This window comes from Cololabis saira, chromosome 18 (genome assembly GCF_033807715.1).
Source record: "Cololabis saira isolate AMF1-May2022 chromosome 18, fColSai1.1, whole genome shotgun sequence".
Taxonomy (NCBI): Eukaryota; Metazoa; Chordata; class Actinopteri; order Beloniformes; family Belonidae; genus Cololabis; species Cololabis saira.
The window spans coordinates 30,068,390-30,088,044 of NC_084604.1; the positions used below are offsets into that span (position 1 = coordinate 30,068,390).

Below are 19,655 nucleotides of genomic sequence, written 5' to 3' on the forward strand. Positions count from 1 at the left end.
AAATAGAAGGAAATAAACAAAAGAATATATATAAAGGACAAGACAGTTGAATGTAAATTAAAAAGATAAATAAAAATAAAAACAGCATAATGTGCGAGAGTAGGTTTCATGTAAACAAATTATATAAATATATATTGTTCAAGTTCTTTTTTAAACACAAGGAGTTCAGGCTTTCTGTGGATGAATTTGCACTTATGTATGTGAAACTTTGCTAAAAATAAAGACAGATTTATAAAAAAGAAAGCGTCCCTATCTTTGTGATTAAAATCATGAAAACCAAAAATAACATTCTTAAAATAAAGATGAAAAGCAGTAAAGACATATATATATATATTCTATTTATATATTAATATATTATTATTATATATGAATATATATAATATAATAATATATTATTATTATATTACTATTCTATATATAAATATATATATATATATATATATATATATATATATATATATATATATATATATATATATATATATAAATAATATATATATAATATATATATTCATAATTTTTGAAGTCCACGTCAGAAAACGTGTTACGTCACGGAACGTCGTCCAATCATGTTACAGTTTGTAGGTGACGTCACTGACGTCCTTCCAGTCTATGGTTGAGAGCTAGATGCTAACCTCAGCTCATTGATTTGTGTCTTAAAACTGCATACGTGCTTGCTTTTCTCACCTCTCATCGTGGTTTTGTGTATATGCGATGGAAGACGAAGCCTTCATTAACGTAAGTGGCAAACCCATAACCATGGACTGCCAGAAGCACTCCAGCTTCTGCAGGGAGTTTACAGTTAGCTCCCCTAAAGTGTCAATCGGCAAGGTGATGGTCTTCACCTGCTCCGTGTGGCTTGTGGCATACGCGATATTCTTCTTCACAGAGGTAAGACCAGTACTCGAGTTGAGGGGGGATGGCATCCCCCCTGAAAGACAAAACGGTCCAAATCATCCCCCCTGTAAAACTGCCATCCCCCCTTTCCATCCCTTATGTCATTTCATCAATGAATGTGGTTTTACTGCTATTTCAACATTTAGAGTCATCACCAGAAAAATAACACCAGAAAAATAACTTATTTGACCATTTTCACCTGTTTCAAGTACATTTTCACTTGAAATAAGTAGGAAAATCTGCCAGTGGGACACGATTTATCTTCTCATTACAAGTAAAAAAATCTTGTTCCACTGGCAGATTTTTCTACTTATTTCAAGTGAAAATCTACTTGAAACAAGTGAAAATTGTTGTTTTTTTCCAGTGATGAGTCTTGTTTTAAGTGTAATGAGATTTCTTTTTACTAAAATGAGACATTTTAACTAGAAATAATAATAAAAATTCCTGCAAATACAATAGGGCCTTCGCACTGCAAGTGCTCGAGCCCTAATAAGACAAATATTCTTGTTAAGATTTTGAGTTTTTGCAGTGATCCATTTTACTTATCCTGTGAAGGACAGAGTCATATTGATAAGTTCAGAAAACTGTTTTTTATTGTTGTGTTTTGATGTATTTGATGTAAGCCCAGTGGATATTTAAAGCTTACAGAAGGCTGCATTTAACTGCTGCTATGTCATTCCTGCAGTATTTTTGCAGGTGTTTTGGTCAGTGCTATTATTTGTAATATATTATATTATTTGTAATCAGCACAAATTATCTGTCACCATATGATAAAATCCACCATCCCCCCTGATTTGTTTTTACAACTCGAGTACTGGGTAAGACAGTGTGCTTAGGTTGCCCGAAGGCATTAATGACGTTATGCATAACCACTTCGACCTCTGTTGTAGAATACGGCAGTTCTCTCCAGCGCCATCCTCATCACCCTGGTCGGCATGATGCTGCACATCCACCTCGTGAAGGTGGACCACGAGTCCCTGCTCATCATCGGCTCCCTGGGCATCCAGCTGTCCTCCAGCTACGCGTCAGGCCGCGAGATCACCACCTTCATTGAGATGAGCAAGATCAAGGATGTAGTCATCAATGAAGCCGTTTATATGGTGCGCAATTACATGTACAGTAGGGATGGGCGGTATGGATTCTTTCTTTCTTTCTTTCTTTCTTTCTTTCTTTCTTTCTTTCTTTCTTTCTTTCTTTCTTTCTTTCTTTCTTTCTTTCAGGCTCATAGCTTTCTTTCTTTCAGGCTCATAGCTTTCTTTCTTTCTTTCAGACTAATTTCTTTCTTTCTGGCTCATTTCCTTCCTTCCTTCCTTCCTTCCTTCCTTCCTTCCTTCCTTCCTTCCTTCCTTCCTTCCTTCCTTCCATAAATCCGGCTTTACACAAAAACATCATCAACGGGAATTTATCGTTTTTACCGCGAGATGACAAATTTTTACCGTGGGGAATTTTTTTGACGGTATATCGTGAACGGTAAAATATCGCCCATTCCTAATGTACAGTTGTGTGAAAAAGTGTGTCTCCCCCCCCCTTCCTGATTTCTTATTTTTTAGCATGTTTGTCGCACTTAAATGTTTCAGATCAGCAAACTAATTTAAATATTAGACAAAGATAACACAAGTAAACATAAAATGGATTTTTTAAAGCAGCACTATGTAAGTTTTCCACCTTAATATCATATTTCCAGAGTCATTGTGATGCAATGAGGAAGCTTTATAAAATAATAATACAATTGAATAGAATTACAGTACTAGAGGAAAGAATGCAATGCAAAGAAAATGCATAGAACATTTCTACTATTTTTCCTGAGAACTGTAAAATTGTGCAGGGCTGATCTGCAAAACATTCAGTTATTCACAGGTTATAAAGTATATTTTTTATTTTGTCAGTAAGTATGTTGGACTGCTAATTTATGACGAAGTCCCTCTAAAAAACGTGACAGGAAAAAGGTGCCGTAGAACAAAACCAGAGCGCATTATCAAATGCACGCGACGGGGACGAGAGTTTTCCGGCAGTACGCGCTGGTGCTCATGGGAAGTGTAGTGTTCTTTCTGGTAAAGCATTACCGCTTTTGTCCAAAGGAGCCGCCGAACTCAACAAAAGTTGAAAGTTACATTGTGCTGCTTTAAATTAAGGTTTTTATTATTAAGGGGAAAGAAACATCCAAACCTACATGGCCCTGTGTGAAAAAGTGATTGCCCCCTAAACCTAATAACTGGTTGGGCAACAACTGCAATCAAGCGTTTGCGATAATAGTCCATGAGCCAGATCAGGTATCAGTACCACTCAAAGTGACAAAACCTGCTTATAATTTTTGAAAATATCCATGTCTATAGATGATATTTTGGTATGATAACCCTTCCTGAGTGGCAGCTGTATCATCCTGTATTTGCATGATAAAGACCAGTTTGTGACATCAGCCTAGTGGCTGTTTCATAGTTCATAGTTCATAGTTCATAGTTTCATAGGAGCCTAATGATGCTCTTCTAGTTTAAGGCTCACAGCGACCTGTAACAATGATATAGTATGGGGTATATTATATATTTCCTGAATCCTTATGGTCCTTTGAGTATTCCAGTTTTTGTATTGTGTGTCTCTGTTGTTCCTTGATGACACAGGACTAAGGCCCCGTTTACACGGAGCAAAAACGGAGGCGTTTTCATGCGTTTTGGCCGTTCGTTTACACGAAAACGGAGCTCAAAGTCACCAAAAACGATCATTTCTGAAAACTCCGGCCAAAGTGGAGATTTTCAAAAACTCCGTTTTCACGTTTGCGTCTAAACAGAGGAAAACGGAGATTTAGGTTTCACAACGTCACATTATGCAACAGAAACGTCACCAGCGTCATGTGTGCGACCTGTGTTTACAATTATTTTTACCTGTTTTATATTCTAAAGTCACACTTAAAAGTAACTCCACTTCTCTGTCACTCCAAACGAAAGACTCTCATTCCGTCTTGGAAGTAAAGCCTGAATTATGGTCCCGCGTTAAATCGACACAGAGCCTACGGCGTAGGGTACGCGGCGATGGGCGCCGTACGGTGTGCGTTGGTGTAACGCGGAACCATAAATCAGCCTTAACTGGAAGTTACACGTGTCATTTGTTGATGTTTTTCCGGGATTCTGATTGGCTGGCATGAAGTTAACAGCGTTTTTATGCGGATTCGTGTAAACGAAGAGATTTTGAAAACGATGTCGTGTAAACGATGGAATTTTTCAAAACGTAGAAGGGGAAATATCCGTTTTTGTAAATACCCGGCTATGTGTAAACGGGGCCTAAAAGATAGTGTATCTTTTAGGGGTAAAACATTTGTGTAAAAATGTGTGTTGTTTATAGTTTAAAGAGCTGCAGTGACCTCTATGTTGGAGGGTTTTTGAGCATGAACCGCCTTCTAATATTCCAATTTGCTTGATGATCTGAAACATTTACGTGTGACAAACATGCAAAAAAAAAAGAAATCAGGATGGCGGCAAACACTTTTTCACACAACTGTATTTCTCAATAACTTGTCTGAAAATGTTTGTTTTGTCTATCACGGGTCTGCAGGAAAACTTGTAATCTTATTTTATTTAATTTCAGCATCAGATCATTTACTACCTGTGTGTGCTGTTAAAGGACCCCTCAGAACCAAGTGCAGTCTCAAGTGTTGTGCCATTGTTTCAGGTGAGCATGACTCCCCTTGTAGCTGTGTCTCCCAGTCCATGTTGGTTGGCGAGTTTAGCTGTTTTGTTTTTCTCCTCTATAAAGTCTGGTAATACACACAGTGTCATTTAGGGGACCCCATCTCTGATAAACACACTGTATTTGTCTTTCAGAGCTCAAAACCAAGGCTCAACTGCTTGACGAAAGTGTACAAAAGCTGCCAGGAGATTCTCTCGAAACACCATTGACAAGTGATCCAAAGCAGTATCTCTTAATTTGTGGGATGGTTTTTAAACTTCTTGTGTACTTTTTTATGGATAAAAGCCCAGTCTTCCTTGTAATTGGAATATGTTTTCTCTTGTGGGGGCTTTTTAAAATGTATTTTTCCTAATTATCTCATTTTTTAATTCAAACATGAAGTGCAATGGATGTAATCTTTTGCCTTGTTGTAAATACTAATTTTAGAGCCAAAATGTTGTATTTAATCATATAGTTATTTAAATTATTTATGAAAAATGACTATATTCTTAAACAACTTTTGTAAACCTTAAGAGCCAAACCTTGAGACTGACATTGTATTAAAACAGAAATATTTTCCACTTACTGTATTTATGTATGTAGATTTTAATTGTGCAATTATACCACTTTATTGGTTTTGTATTTAGTAAAAATAAAACTCTTCTAACTTCATAGTAACGTATTTATCGTGAGTTTTATCACAGTTGTCCACTAGAGGGCAGCACCACATTTGATCACAGCTTATGGAAATGGGGTCAATATAGGGAAAACAGGCACGTGCACTTTGTCAGTTACATTAGCAAACTCATTTTGATTTCCTTCTCTAAGAAAAGGCATTTTATCATCATCTGTAGACACAGTGTTTATACTTTGCCGTATGCACATCACATCCCTAAACGTAAACATCCACACCCTCTTCCTCTAATATATTTTCACTTCCTCATACAACACAGGCCTTCATCTTGCAGGCAGTTGGTCTCGTTTCCATCTCTAATTATACCCTTGATCAACCTGACTTGTTTATACAAGTCTTACTAAATGTCAATTCACAGTGTACGTGACATTTATACTTTTAATAATAAAAACGATATTTTTCTAAGATCTTTGGATTCATAATACAATGTTACAAAACACTTTGATGCTAACTTGTGAAAAATCATTTAACTTGTTACCTTCTCAATTTGAGATTACGGGCCTACATGTGAATATATATATATATTTATATAGTTACTTATTTGAAAGATTCATGCTTAAAACACATTTCAGAAATGTGCACTGGTGCATTTTAATTCAGTTAAACTTAACTTGGGAGTGTCCTTTGATACATTTTGCATTTCAGATTGTTTTCCCGTACTTATTCAGTACCATTTTGATTTGCTAAGTAGTGATGAACCATCTTAACTGATAAATGTTTTGGGTGATTACTACCACAGGATTTTTTTGTTTGTTGTGATCAATAATCAGAACCATTCAGTCGTTGTGCAGAGATCTGTGCAGTTTTTTTTTAATTATATTGTTCCCCGGAGATGAAAATTTCCAAAATTCTCAAGACATTCTTCATGAATTGTTATTAAACTATTACCTCACATATTCATTAAGCGTGAGCTTATCCCCATATTTACTCCTAGACCCAGTCTTTACAGCTCTTTTTACACCTAGTCATGCAAAATATCTGTGACTAATTGACCTAATAATTTGTTTCAATATCAATACTCTCTGTCAAAGAGCAATAAGACATTATTTAAAAGTTATTTTTATCATCTTCTTTTTTGCTTTTTTGAATACAAAGTTGGATTAATTTACAACTTGGCACATTTTGCCTTTATTTACATTTTATGCGGTGGCCCAACTTTGTTTTGGGACTTAAAAGTTGTAATTCTCATCAACCATCTGCAATCAGTGCTGATACCTGTGCGTGAACTCCGCGCTTCACAGGTCAACAAAACAAGGAGGGGTGTGATATTCACGGGGCGAAGCATTGTCCTGCTGTGAAGAGCAGCCCCCTGAGAGGGTAATGGTCCCTCCTGGAGGTGTGAAACAGCCAGGAACCAAGCAGAGGAGAAAACCTGGAAATGGTCTGGAGTGACACCTCTGGGATCCTGAATAGGCCTCATAAAGCTGCAGTTACCCCCCTGGGTGAAGTCCACACCACAGCAACTGCAGTTTTGCAGTATTTTGTGTGTGAGAACTGGTTTGGTGGGAGAAGAGGGACTGGAGACCTAATGAGAAGAATGGTTACCCCCTACCTATCTGTTTATATTTATTCCTATCTGGTATTGACATGCAAGAGAAAATCAGGCTTTTGGAAACCTTCATTACCTTCTTAATTCTATTCATCAATAAACATCAGTTTTTGCATTCCAGGCCCGTGATAAATAAATAAGTAATGGAGGAAATATTAAAAACAAAGATAGGATATCCTGCAAACTCTATACGTTTAAAGTATTCAGTTTAATTCAATGTAACTTACGTGGAGACGTCACAAAAATGAATTTAAGAATGAAAGAAGAAAGTAATTTATATAGTACAGTATGAGTTGGGATATATGTCAAAATGTTCTACTTGTAAAGTATATTGTTTCAAAAATCCTTTCAAGTGGGGGTGGTCCATGGCTCAGTGCTTTGTGCCCAACAAAATAACAGGGCCATTGATGAGTTTATACGAAATGTAAGACTAAGGGAGTCAGTGCCGATGTCAGTGTGTGAAAACCAAATTTGGAGACTGTTTTTGGATGTATCCGAGAAAACTGTGCATGAAATACACCTAACCATGGTTCATATAACCACATGGGTTCAGGAGTACCTTAGATCAGTGGTTCCCAACCTTTTTTCCTTGGAGCCCCCCCTACTTGTGTCTAAGACCAGCCGGGCCCCCCGACCCGTAAGTACTAGCACCAAAAGAGTAAAGTTATTCGTTACAAACCTTTAATTGAAAAAATGAACATTAATTATGCTTTTTTGATACATTTCTCTTTGGTTTACCCTGTACTTTGTTTTTCTAACCTTCCTTTTGTGTCACCAAGGTATAAAATATGCACAAAAAATAATTGCATAAAAATATTTCTGAAAAATGTTTCTTTTAATATGAAAGCAACATTTTTTAACATTTTTCCTTTAACAACCTGTCAGAGTAGTAGTATGATTAAATGTTGAATAATGATATAATAATATGTTTTTAAGTTTTTATCCTGATAAATAACTTTTATTTATTTTTATTTAATTATTAATTTTAAAATGACCAAAATATATTTCTTAGTGGGTTTATACAGACTTGGATTACTGTATTCCATTAGGTGTGTTATGATTTTTTATTTATTTAACATGTGCAAATATAATTTTTACAACTGCATATCCTCAAAGCAGACAAAGTTTCGCGCCCCCCCAGAGATCTCAGGCGCCCCCCCAGGGGGGGCCCAGACCCCAGGTTGGGAGACACTGCATTAGATTACTATATTAGATAGTATTAGAATGATAGTATCAAAATGGGATGAATTGAAGCCGTCTGAAGAGAAAATGGGAAATATGTTTGATTAACTCCTGAATTGGACTCCTTTCAATACACAATATGTGTAGGGAATCAACCAAAATGTGTCATAGTCCACCATGATAAGTGATGATTATGCCCTCTTTCAGTTTGTTAGCATTGCGCGTTGAGCGTTGGTAAACTGGACAGACGTCATATGCGTTTTAGTTTTTATTTTCTTTGCTTCATCATCCTCTATTGGCTTCTTCCAGTACTTCCAGGTCAAAGACTGGACCAGGAACTGTGGAGCACGTGTAGAGCCCGTCGACCACTTCCAGTCGTTCAACATAGTTTGCTGCTGTTCCTAGAAATGTAAACTGAAACCATCGTGCTCAGTGATGAAACCGCTTTGTCAGCTCTGTGCAGCACTGGTGTATCTCAAGGCACAATAACAGAACATCTGCTCTTTGGTCACTTGAGCTCATGTTTCTTTTTGTTTTTGGAAGAAGAAAACTGATAATAAAAGTAAAAGTTAAATAAGAAATCAAAGATGTCAGTTTTTATTGCCTTTCAGGAAACTTCTCAACTCTTTTGTAAAGGTAGATTTTAATAAAGTTTTGAACTTTAAAGATGCAAGACTGTCCTCAAAAGAGTAGTTTCCCTTTGTTTTTAGTCTGCTTCAAGTGGTACAAGTTTTGTAATAAAACACAGAAACAAATAAGCTACAAAATGTTGAACCAGGTCCAAAATTTAGGTTAAATCCTCCAGAACATTTACTCTGGGGAATAAGCTGCCGATATAAAAAATGTATGAGTTACAACAAAAAAATAAGCAAAATAAGCTTTGCCATCTGGCGTATAATGCCTTTATTCAATGTAATGCTGCTTCTTTGTATTGTTAGCTTTTGTGCATTCAGTTCCTAGTAGACAGGTGCTCAAGGAAAAGAGTCGGTTCATCCGCTCTGCCGGTTTAAACAGGAAAGAGTAACTTGATATCAGTTTGGATTTGAATCTGACCCCCCCCCCCCCCCCCCCCCCCCCCCCCCTTCCTCACAGGTAAGATCACGACAGTTTTTATCTGTTCATTCTCTCTCTGTTTTAACACTGCAGTATAGTGCATGATGATGTTGGGAGGAAGTTCGTTTTTTTTCTTTGGGACATACATTTACATGTTTCCCTGACAATATGTTTCTTCATAAAGAATAAGAATTTTATTCTGTTAACATTACTATTTCCCTGCTGAGGTTAGTGGGGAAATATTTGCATTTTGGGAGCGCATCATAGCTTTTCTTAGGTAAATTTGGTTTAATCCTGCCTCATTGTTCTTTTTCTCTTTACTATAAATGTAGCTGCTCACCACTTTTCAAAAGTAAAATAATTAGAAATACACTTCATCATCTGAACTATTTACAGGGGAATGCTATGAAGGGCATAGAGCCTTTTGGTTCACATCATTCACTGGATGAGTGTATATTTCCTTGTAGGTGCAAATTCCCACTGTGGAAAAACTCTTGATATGTAGCCATAACTCATTTGAAGTTATTTTAGACCGTCTTCTACAGTATATGAAGCAAACACAGACATGGACAGCTTTTGGTTCTCTGCAGATGTGCATTTAAACCCAGAGGTACTTGCCTTAAAGTGCACATTTGCATGTGTAGGATGGCTGTTTTGTGTATCCTGTATGCGTTGGAGGTTAAGCTGTGTGTGTGTCTGCAAAACTCGTGCCTTTGGAGGAGCAGATATATTACCAAAATTACTTTAAAGATAAGCACTGACCTGCTCCAGTCTTATAATCACATTAACCCCCACTCTTGTTGCCATGTTTATTGTTTACATCTCACTCATCTAAGTTGTGTCTGTTCACTGGTGTGCTACATGTGGAATCCTGCAGCAACACGTGTAGTTCACAGGCAAATCAGTGAAGACAAGAGAATCAAACAATGAAACAGTCATTGCTTATTCAAAGTAAAACACATCTGTCACTATTTGGACATAAACCAGAGGCCCTCAGGGGCTACATGAAGTATTCAAGGTTGGGGGTGTTTACTAGTTGCTAGTGAGCAAGGAGTTACATCTAGTTTGTTAGTCTGACATGATCCATGTATTTAATCAGCAGTGCCAAACTCTGAAGTTCCTTGAATGATCACTAGAGGCTGGCTCCAAAAGTATGACAGTTTTATATATAAACACTTTTACAGTCAGTTTAAAAAAATTGTCTCAGTCTCCATAGCTGGATTTCATATCATAGACATATCCTGTATCTTATGAGGTAAAATTACACACAGCCATGATTAGGGGTGTTTTTTGTTTGTTTTGTTTCTTTGTTTGAGTGATAGCTGTCTATGGTTGATGGGTAGCTGTCATCACTAGCTACATAGGACATAGATCAGGGGTCGGCAACCCAAAAGGTTGAAAGAGCCATATTGGACCAAAAACACAAAAAACTCATATGTCTGGAGCCGCAAAAAATGAAAAAGTCTTGTGTAAGCCTTAGAATGAAGACAACACATGCTTCATGTATCTATATTAGTTATAACTGGGGGAAGATTTTTTTTTTCATTATGCATTTTGAGAAAAAAGTTGAGAAAAAAGTCGAAATGTCAAGATCAATGTTGAGAAAAAAGTCGAAATGTTGAGAAAAAAGTTGAAATGTCGAGGAAATAGTCAAAATTTCGTGAAAAAAGTTTAAATGTTGAGAAAAAAGTCGAAATGTCGAGATTAATGTTGAAGTACAATCTTGAGAAAAAAGTCGAAATGTTGAGAAAAAAGTCGAAATGTTGAGATTAAAAAGGAAAGGAAAAAGGAAAAAATAAATAAAAAAAGGAAAAAAAGAAGAAAAAGAAGGAAAAGGAAAAAAAAGAAGGAAAAAAAGAGAAAAAAAGGAAAAACATTTTTGAAAAAGCTCCAGGAGCCTCTAGGGCGGCGCTAAAGAGCCGCATGCGGCTCTAGAGCCGCGGGTTGCCGACCCCTGACTTAGATAATAATTGACTTAACAGTGCCTGGTCAATCGTATTTGTGTTGTGTTGTTAGCTGCACTGTTAAGAGACCACCACAACCTGGTGGCCCTGATGATGTCATTCAAGCAATCAGCCAGTTTCTAGGGGATTTGAGTGTCTCTTTTGAGTCCAGCCTAAGAAATCTTGGTGTTGTCTTTGACAAAGACATGTCATGAGAACACCACTCCAAACAGCTGATGAGGAACTCTTTTTTACCATTAAAGGAATATCTCTAAACTAAGAACAGTTGTTTCCAAAAAATGACCTGGAGCTAATTATTCATGCTTTTGTGTCATCTACTGCAACAGTTTGTTTTCTTGCTTAAACAAGAAAGAACTGGCTCGTCTTTTGCACCGGGGCTCTGGAATGATCTCCCGCTGTCTCTGTTCTCTGGACTCCATCGATGCTTTTAAGAACAAACTTACAACCCACCTGTTTCTCCAAGCTTTTAAATATTTGGAGTGAGAGGGTTGTTTTATGACCACCATGTTGATTTTATGTACTTTTATTCCAGGAGCTTTTATCGGTATTGTCTTGTTTTTATCGTATTTCTACTTTTATTGTAGTGTTTTATTTGTGTTATTATTGATGTTGTTTTATTTTTTGTGAATGAAGCACCTTGTGACATTCTGTTGTGTGTGAAAGGTGCTATATAAATCAAATGTAATTACTTACTTACTTACACAACGTGCTCTGGGTTGACCTGGAAGGGTTCAAGGACAACACTTTGCAAAAGACCAGAGGATGCTACTGGGCCTAACCAGTGAACTGGTGTTGACTGCTGGACCGGGCAGTAGCCAGAAAAACCAGCTCCTCCAGCCAGTTCCCCCTCCATCCTCTCAGATTGACTTTGCCTGGACCTCCAAAGGACGCTGCTCTAACTGAGTCTTGGTGACCCCAAGTCTCAATCAGTTCGCTTGGCATCAGCTCGTCAATGGTCCCGATGTTGCTTGATAGGAGCTCCAGCTGGCCTTATTTAAGCTGTGTGTCTGTTTGTTTCAAAAGTCATTTCAGTAGCCCCATCTGAAGTGAGCATGGAGGACAGATTTGACAAGAATAAATGTAAAATCACGCTAATTATCATCATAGGTTAGTAAGAGCTGAGCTATAAAGTGTGATAAATGAGCTAAGGTGGGCATGTTTCAGGCGGCCTCCAGGCTTACATGTTCCACCCATTTGCCCAATTGTTGGATTAACCAGGATTGACAGAGTCAGTTCCTGCAAGTAATGTCACCATTTCTTTTAATACTGTCTATGACTACAGACTTGTGCGCAGTTGTGTTGTGAGCATAGGCAAGGTAAGTTTATTTGTATAGCCCAATTCAACACAAGGTAATTCAAAGTGCTTTACATCAACATTAAAGACACAATTAAACAGTAAATAATAAATAAAATGAAATAAAATGATAAGAAAAGAGGTAAAATAATAAAAAGCACAAGTTGTTAAAAAGTAAGGGCAGTAGAGTACAGCAGGTACATCTCATTCTTACAATGGCAAGAAGTACGTTTCTATACGGTCAAAACGTACAAAGACCGGGTCAATTACAGTATAACAAAAGTAATCTGTAACAATTTGTACAGTGAATTAAACCAATTTGACAATTTTATGCCACAATGCCTGTTTCCAGGTCTTATTTCACACAACTGGCGAGAATTACGTTTCTATACCGTCAAAACGTACAAAGACCAGGTCAAATACAGTATTACAAAATTAATCTGTGCCGATTCGTGCGGTGAACCAGACCAATTTGACAATTCTATGTCACAATGCCTGCATTCAGGGCTTATCCATCACTAGTGTAACTTTGCACGGTTTTCAAAAATCATTTCATTTAAGAGTACGCTTCAGTAAACAGAAATGTTTTTAGCCCTGATAAGAGAGATGTAAAAGAGGTAAAATAATAAAAGTTGTTAAAAAGTAAGGGCAGAGTACAGCAGGTACACATCTCATTCTTACAATGGCAAGAATTACGTTTTTTTATACAGTCAAAACGTACAAAGACCGGATCAAATACATAAGGGGTGTAACTCTTTCAGTCTGTAACAGAACACGTGTGGAACGTGCACTACAAGTAAACGTCATGTTTCTTTGGTCTGTGCTGTAGTCAAGTTACATGTACTTTCCTGCAGCTTCAACAGCCCTGGAGCTGTTTGAGCTGGTTGTGTCACTTTCATACAAACACACATGAAAAATAATCTCAAAATTAATTTAAATTAAGCAACTAAAATTTGAAAGAGAGACTGGTTTCCTATGTGGAGAGGAAAGTCCAATCCTGTCCTCTTTTTTTTTAAGCCTTTGATGGTTTCCAGTTTTAAAACTTTGATTTCATCTGCTAAAATTTATTTATCCAGCTTTTATCACAGCAGCCAATAAGCAGTTTCTTCTCGGCAAATCTTTTTATTCACACTTTCACTTGTCCTACAAACACCAACAATGATACTCCCTCCATCTCGGTCTTCTAAGCTGCAGCTCAGTTTAAATGCAAATCATTTTTTTGAAAAACGCACAATAAAACACGGGCCTGTTCTGCAACCCCGCCCTCGCAGCGTCACCTGGTACATGAGAGGCGAGCGACACAGACTTCTTGTCAAACCAGCTGTCAGAAGATAAGAGCGAGAAGCTTGCTCTACTGGTCTGTCCGGGCCTCTGACGAGAGAGCGCCGCCTGCAAAAATCACATCCGTTTTTTTCAGAGTGCCTCAGAAAGAAAGAGAGAAAAAAAACAAAGAGAGAGAGAGCGAATAGAGCCAAACTATTGTCGTGGGCCTAAACTGCCTTATTCAAAACTGCCGGGCACATTTGTGTTTTTATCTGGCGGGATATAAATGACTTCATTCTGGAGTGTTTTCTTCTTCTCTCAACTTTTGTGTCAACCCAAGGGAGTCATGAATCATCCCGATACTTAAACCAAGTCTTCGAGCTGTAATGACAGGCTACTTCTCCACACGCCTCATAGTATATTGGCATGCACAAAAAGAATGCATGTTTGTGCGTCCAAGAAATGTATTCCTGCTCTGTAATCAGTTGTTACAGAGATGAAAATTATGCAGATAATCGCTCACTCAGAAATACATTCAACATGACCTCATGGTCGCGGTATGTAGTCCACACGCAAAATGACATCAGATGAAAGGAAGAAAGAGATAGATTATGAATTTCTAATTGATTTCTACAGTTCCACAGTAGAGTGTGCTCGTCTGGTGATAAATGCAACGTTAAGCACAGAACAACAGTCCTTCCTCCTCGTTGCTGCTATGGAGAGCAAAGCACACACATTATCCAGAGTGAGTAACACTTAAATCTCCTTAAAGCACACGACAAAAGAGAAAATTTTTAATCTGAAATCAGATGTCCGTCTTGATTAAGATTTATCTGATGTAGCCAGTTTAACAGAAAGCAATGTTCTCTTGAAAATTCACAGATGTCCATCTTACAGGCATAATCTCATTATCCTGATCTAAGAAGCCCCACATTGAGCTTTATGTTAATACTACCTTGCATGCCTTTACTTTCCCAATGTATTTCTTTAAATTACGTAAAATTGTTTAAGGGAGGCTCACATCGTTCTGTGATCAGAGACATTTGGGACTTTTTACAGTTTATTGAGACATGACATGAATGAGAACATAAAACAGCGTAATCTAGTGTCATTTATGCATATATTTATAGTTTAATTTGCTGTAATTTTGTTCACTTGAATTAATTATTTTTCTTTTGAAGTTAAAATCCGAAGTAGAAAACTTTTAGCACACCGGATATGCAGAAAGGTGCGTCGGAGGAGGAAAGCTGCAGCCAATTTAAAAAGAAAACTCCTGCACACCTTCTTCTCACCAGACTAGTGTTTTATGGGCCAAGGTTTCGGTCATAGACCTTTCTCAAGGCATCAAAACCTCTTTTGAAGTTAAGAAATATGTGACTTAGTTTTACAGCTAGTATTGTGACATGGAAGAAATTAAGCTGTTTTTCTACTATCATTGATCTCGCATCTGTGGAGCTGTGGGTTTTACTTCTCTATATTTAAGCTTCTTATCCTTTTGGGGTTAAAAAATGTAATCTCCTCATTCTTGCTCAATGTTCACTATCCTTGTATTTCATCTACAGTCTGCTATATAATCCTACTTAGTTTGTAAGACTACACAGTATAAATGTTGTGCTTTTTCTAAACGATTACCAACTATGTGATGAAAATATCATAAAATTGTTTTTGTAGTCTATTTCCAAATTTCAAATCATTCACTGAAAAGTATACAATTATTTCTTTAAAATATTAAGGCTCATCAATATATCAATGTTTGTCTTTCATCAACACTTCCATCTTTCTTTAGCCCCTTTTACATTGGCGGATACCCTGCTTTTAACGCGTTGATCTAGCGTGCCACCTGTCCTTTTTACATTGACCGATGTGGGTTGGCGTGTCGAGTTGGCCCGCAAATAACTCGCCTCCGGGGGTCCTCTTAACTGCAGGTCAAGTTTAATGTAAACAGAACTAACACAGGTGGCAGGTCCTGGGAGGGGTTTGTTGATCACGTAACCTCAGTACAACCCACCAGGGGATGGTTTAAAAAAAAAAAAAGTATTATTATTATTATTATTATTATTATTATTATTATTATTATTATTATTATTATTATTATTATTATTTTATTATCATTATTATTATTATTATTATTATTATTATTATTATTATTATTATTATTATTATTATTATTATTATTATTATTTTATTATCATTACTATCATTATTATTATTATTATTATTATTATTATTATTATTATTATTATTATTATTATTATTATTATTATTATTTTATTATCATTAGTATTATTATTATTATTATTATTATTATTATTATTATTATTTTATTATCATTATTATTATTATCATTATTTTATTATTATTATTATTATTATTATTATTATTATTATTATTATTATTATTATATAAAATACGGAAACACCTGACGAGAGTAACAGCACTAGGAAGTCACAGGTAGGGTCAATATTTGCAAGATGATTAACTTGGTAGCTACTCAGCCTCGGAGTCGAGGATGCCATAAAGCGGCGTCTGTCCGGAACCACAAAGGATGGTCCATTGTTTGAACAAGTGGACACAAAAATGACAAACTAAGGGTTTGCAAGAAGCAAAACCCGGCCAAAAACCATTCATCTCAATGTTCATCCATCCTCATTTTAAAAATGATACCTGTCTGACTGCAATAAATCTTGCTGATGCGGGGACACTATGTCATTCTATACTCCCACACAAGTTACGTTATGTTTCGCAGATAATGCCTCTCCACTCACCTTCCCTCCACTCAACTCACCTTCAGGCACGAGGTGAAAAATAATATGCCTTGGGTTTATATTACCCAACGCGTGTTAAACACACGTTCATCATCCAGCGATATTAGCGGGATCCAATCTGAAAAAACATACTGACATTTGTCTTGCTGAAATAAGCAAGGCCTTCTCTTAAAAAGATGCATACATGGCATGATTCAGCATTTATAGCAATCAATGGTTAAGGGTCTCACCAAAAACACAAGCTGCCATACTGTGACGTTCTTGTTATATCTAGAATGTTACTGAATAATTTCCTTGGCTAATGATTGATTTGGTGGTTTGATCTGATTCAAATTTGATGGGATCTAGAGGTTTCTCTAGCCAGACACACATTTTTATGACTTGGATTATTATATAGTTTTGGACTGACATGAAGAAGGTTATAATCAGATTTGAATGTTTTATTTAAATAAAATTGATTTATACTTTAATTCTTAAAGGAATTTACATTTTTGAAGTACACATTTTTAAGGAAAAGTACATAAGAGAACCATTAAATAAAAAAAAGTATTTGACAAACAGCGGGACACTTTTAACTGTAGCAGAAGATATAATAAGATAAATGTATCTAAGTTTTGCCATGAATGCATTGGTATTTTAAGTTTGTAGCCTAACAACTGTACTAATGACATCACATGCAGATCCAGTGGGCTTGTAGATGAAATTCCTTGGACAGAAACTCATAGCACAACGGATACATTTCCAGGATTGACAGCATTGTTGTTTGGCCTGATTCTAGAACTAATCCATCTGGATTTATTCAAACTGATATTAACTGATTTGAAATAAAATCAATCGGAATACAGCTGCATTGAATTGGACTGTGTGTAATTGTATTTGAAATTCAGTTATTACCTTTCCTTTTTTTTCCTTTCCTAACTCATTTGGTTTGAAATACAAAACACCTACTTCTTTGGAAATATGATCTGCACCCTGCAATCTATAAAACACAATGTCTTGCTACTTTTACGCAGTGAAAGCTTATGCATAAAAAAGGCTCAAATGATAAATGTGACGGTAAATATCTCTTTCCTTTTTCATCATAAAGTTGCCTCAACCACGCAGACAGGCTCCCTTCATCCTGGTGACACAACAGGCTGAGTAAGCCGATTTACCCTTCTCTTGAGTATCGAACAGTAAACAGTCATTCTCTGTAGAACAAGTCCAGACACAGCAAACTGCTCTCAGAAACCTGACTGAAACGTACCACGTGTGTTGTATGCGTTGTATACATTGTATTCTAGTTTGTGTCAATGCCCATCTTCCCACATGTCAGGAAGTGTATCCATGTGCTAACCCTGTTTTCATGTTAATAACTCCACATGTGTAAAACTGCTACCTGCATGTGTACATGGAAGCCTACAGACATGCAGGGAAGGGTACTTGGGACAGTCAAGGTTGTGTTGACTTGCATCGTGCACTCACATGCTTCCCTGCCACCATGTGCGTCTTGTGGATGTCACAACACCCCCCCCTGTTCCCAGACACTGTGAGAACACATCACCCCCTTGATTCCCAGACGTAGCCACACCTTATTCACAGCCTCACATCCAATCAGACCAGGCACTCCCCATATGCAAATTACACTCAGTTTTCCCTTCTAAACATGATTAACTGTCGTTTTTCAAAATTACAACTCATAACCACATTATAAACAACTTGTCATATATCTGTTCTCTATTTTAGTTGGACAGGATTAGATTATTAACTGAAAACACGTCTCATGGAAAACATATTCTTAATTGATTAATTTCCTCATGTGAGTCAGTCAGAAATTAGTTTACCACGAGAGCACTTTTAAGCACCTCAATGTGTATTTGTCTCTTAATAAAGTTGCACGCCTGAAAAACAGGTGCTAATATGTGACACCACACAATTTTATATTATACTCTAGAAAGACAATACAGTACAGCTGTTTAACGATAACCTTGATGAAACTGCTTTGAAGTATTCAAAGTAAATAATGTGCCTATTATGTACTATAGTATGAGTAAGCTGCTGCACTGTTACTAACATTTCTGGGAACTCTAGCTTTGAACATGAAACCAATACAATGCCCTAATTATTTCTAGTTATGTGCCAATTACAGCTGAATTTCTGGAAATGTATTAGTGTATTGGATCAAATATTATGCCCTAAACTGCTCATTAGGCAGCCTTCCTCCAGCTGTACACCTCGCTGGACATATGCGTACATGATGCAGCAACACAGATAACAGTTTGTACAATTATGTTTCATTAGAGAAAGCCAAGTTATTACATTAGTCAACAAACTGGAGTTTCAAAATGCATGTAAAACTCCATGTAGTAGACTAGTAATAGTACTAGTAGTAGACATGGACCAGCGTTTCCAGATAATGCTGTTGAAGTTGGGCTAATTACTGCATGTGAAAGTTCAAGTGGACTGAGCTAACTCCAAAATTCCCCAACTCAAGCTAGGACCTGGATGTATGGGAAGAAGCCAGTACAGAGGGAGGCAGACAACAAAAAACTGAAGACTGCAGAATGATGCTGTATGAACTAGGGATGGGCGGTATGGACAAAAAAATGTATCACGATAATTTCTGGCATTTAACCCAATAACGATAAAAAAAATACCAATACAAAAAGTGTCATCAACGGGAATATTTCTCTTTCTTTCTTTCTTTCTTTCTTTCTTTCTTTCTTTCTTTCTTTCTTTCTTTCTTTCTTTCTTTCTTTCTTTCTTTCTTTCTTTCTTTCTTTCTTTCTTTCTTTCTTTCTTTCTTTCTTTCTTTCTTTCTTTCTTTCTTTCTTTCTTTCTTTCAGGCTCATATCTTTCTTTCTTTCTTTCTTTCTTTCTTTCTTTCTTTCTTTCTTTCTTTCTTTCTTTCTTTCTTTCTTTCTTTCAGGCTCATATCTTTCTTTCTTTCTTTCAGGCTCATATCTTTCTTTCTTTCAGGCTCATATCTTTCTTTCTTTCTTTCTTTCAGGCTCATATCTTTCAGGCTCATATTTTCTTTCTTTCTTTCTTTCAGGCTCATATTTTCTTTCTTTCTTTCTTTCAGGCTCATATCTTTCTTTCTTTCTTCCTTTCAGGCTCATATCTATCTTTCTTTCTTTCTTTCAGGCTCATATCTATCTTTCTTTCTTTCAGGCTCATATCTATCTTTCTTTCTTTCTTTCAGGCTCATATCTTTCTTTCTTTCTTTCTTTCTTTCTTTCTTTCTTTCTTTCTTTCTTTCTTTCTTTCTTTCTTTCTTTCTTTCTTTCTTTCTTTCTTTCTTTCTTTCTTTCTTTCAGGCCCATTTCTTTCTTCTTTCTTTCTTTCAGACTCATTT

General features: G+C 36.5%; 1 protein-coding gene across 1 annotated transcript; it reads left to right on the top strand.

The window, feature by feature from the left end:
• The first annotated feature begins 604 nt into the window (after positions 1–604).
• On the top strand, positions 605–5,175 carry pigh (phosphatidylinositol glycan anchor biosynthesis, class H). Its single transcript, XM_061747064.1, has 4 exons — positions 605–891; positions 1,788–1,997; positions 4,474–4,557; positions 4,710–5,175. Exons 1-4 carry the CDS (start codon positions 715–717, stop codon positions 4,782–4,784), a joined length of 546 nt encoding a protein of 181 aa, XP_061603048.1. The 5' UTR covers positions 605–714; the 3' UTR covers positions 4,785–5,175.
• The last annotated feature ends 14,480 nt before the right edge of the window (positions 5,176–19,655 follow it).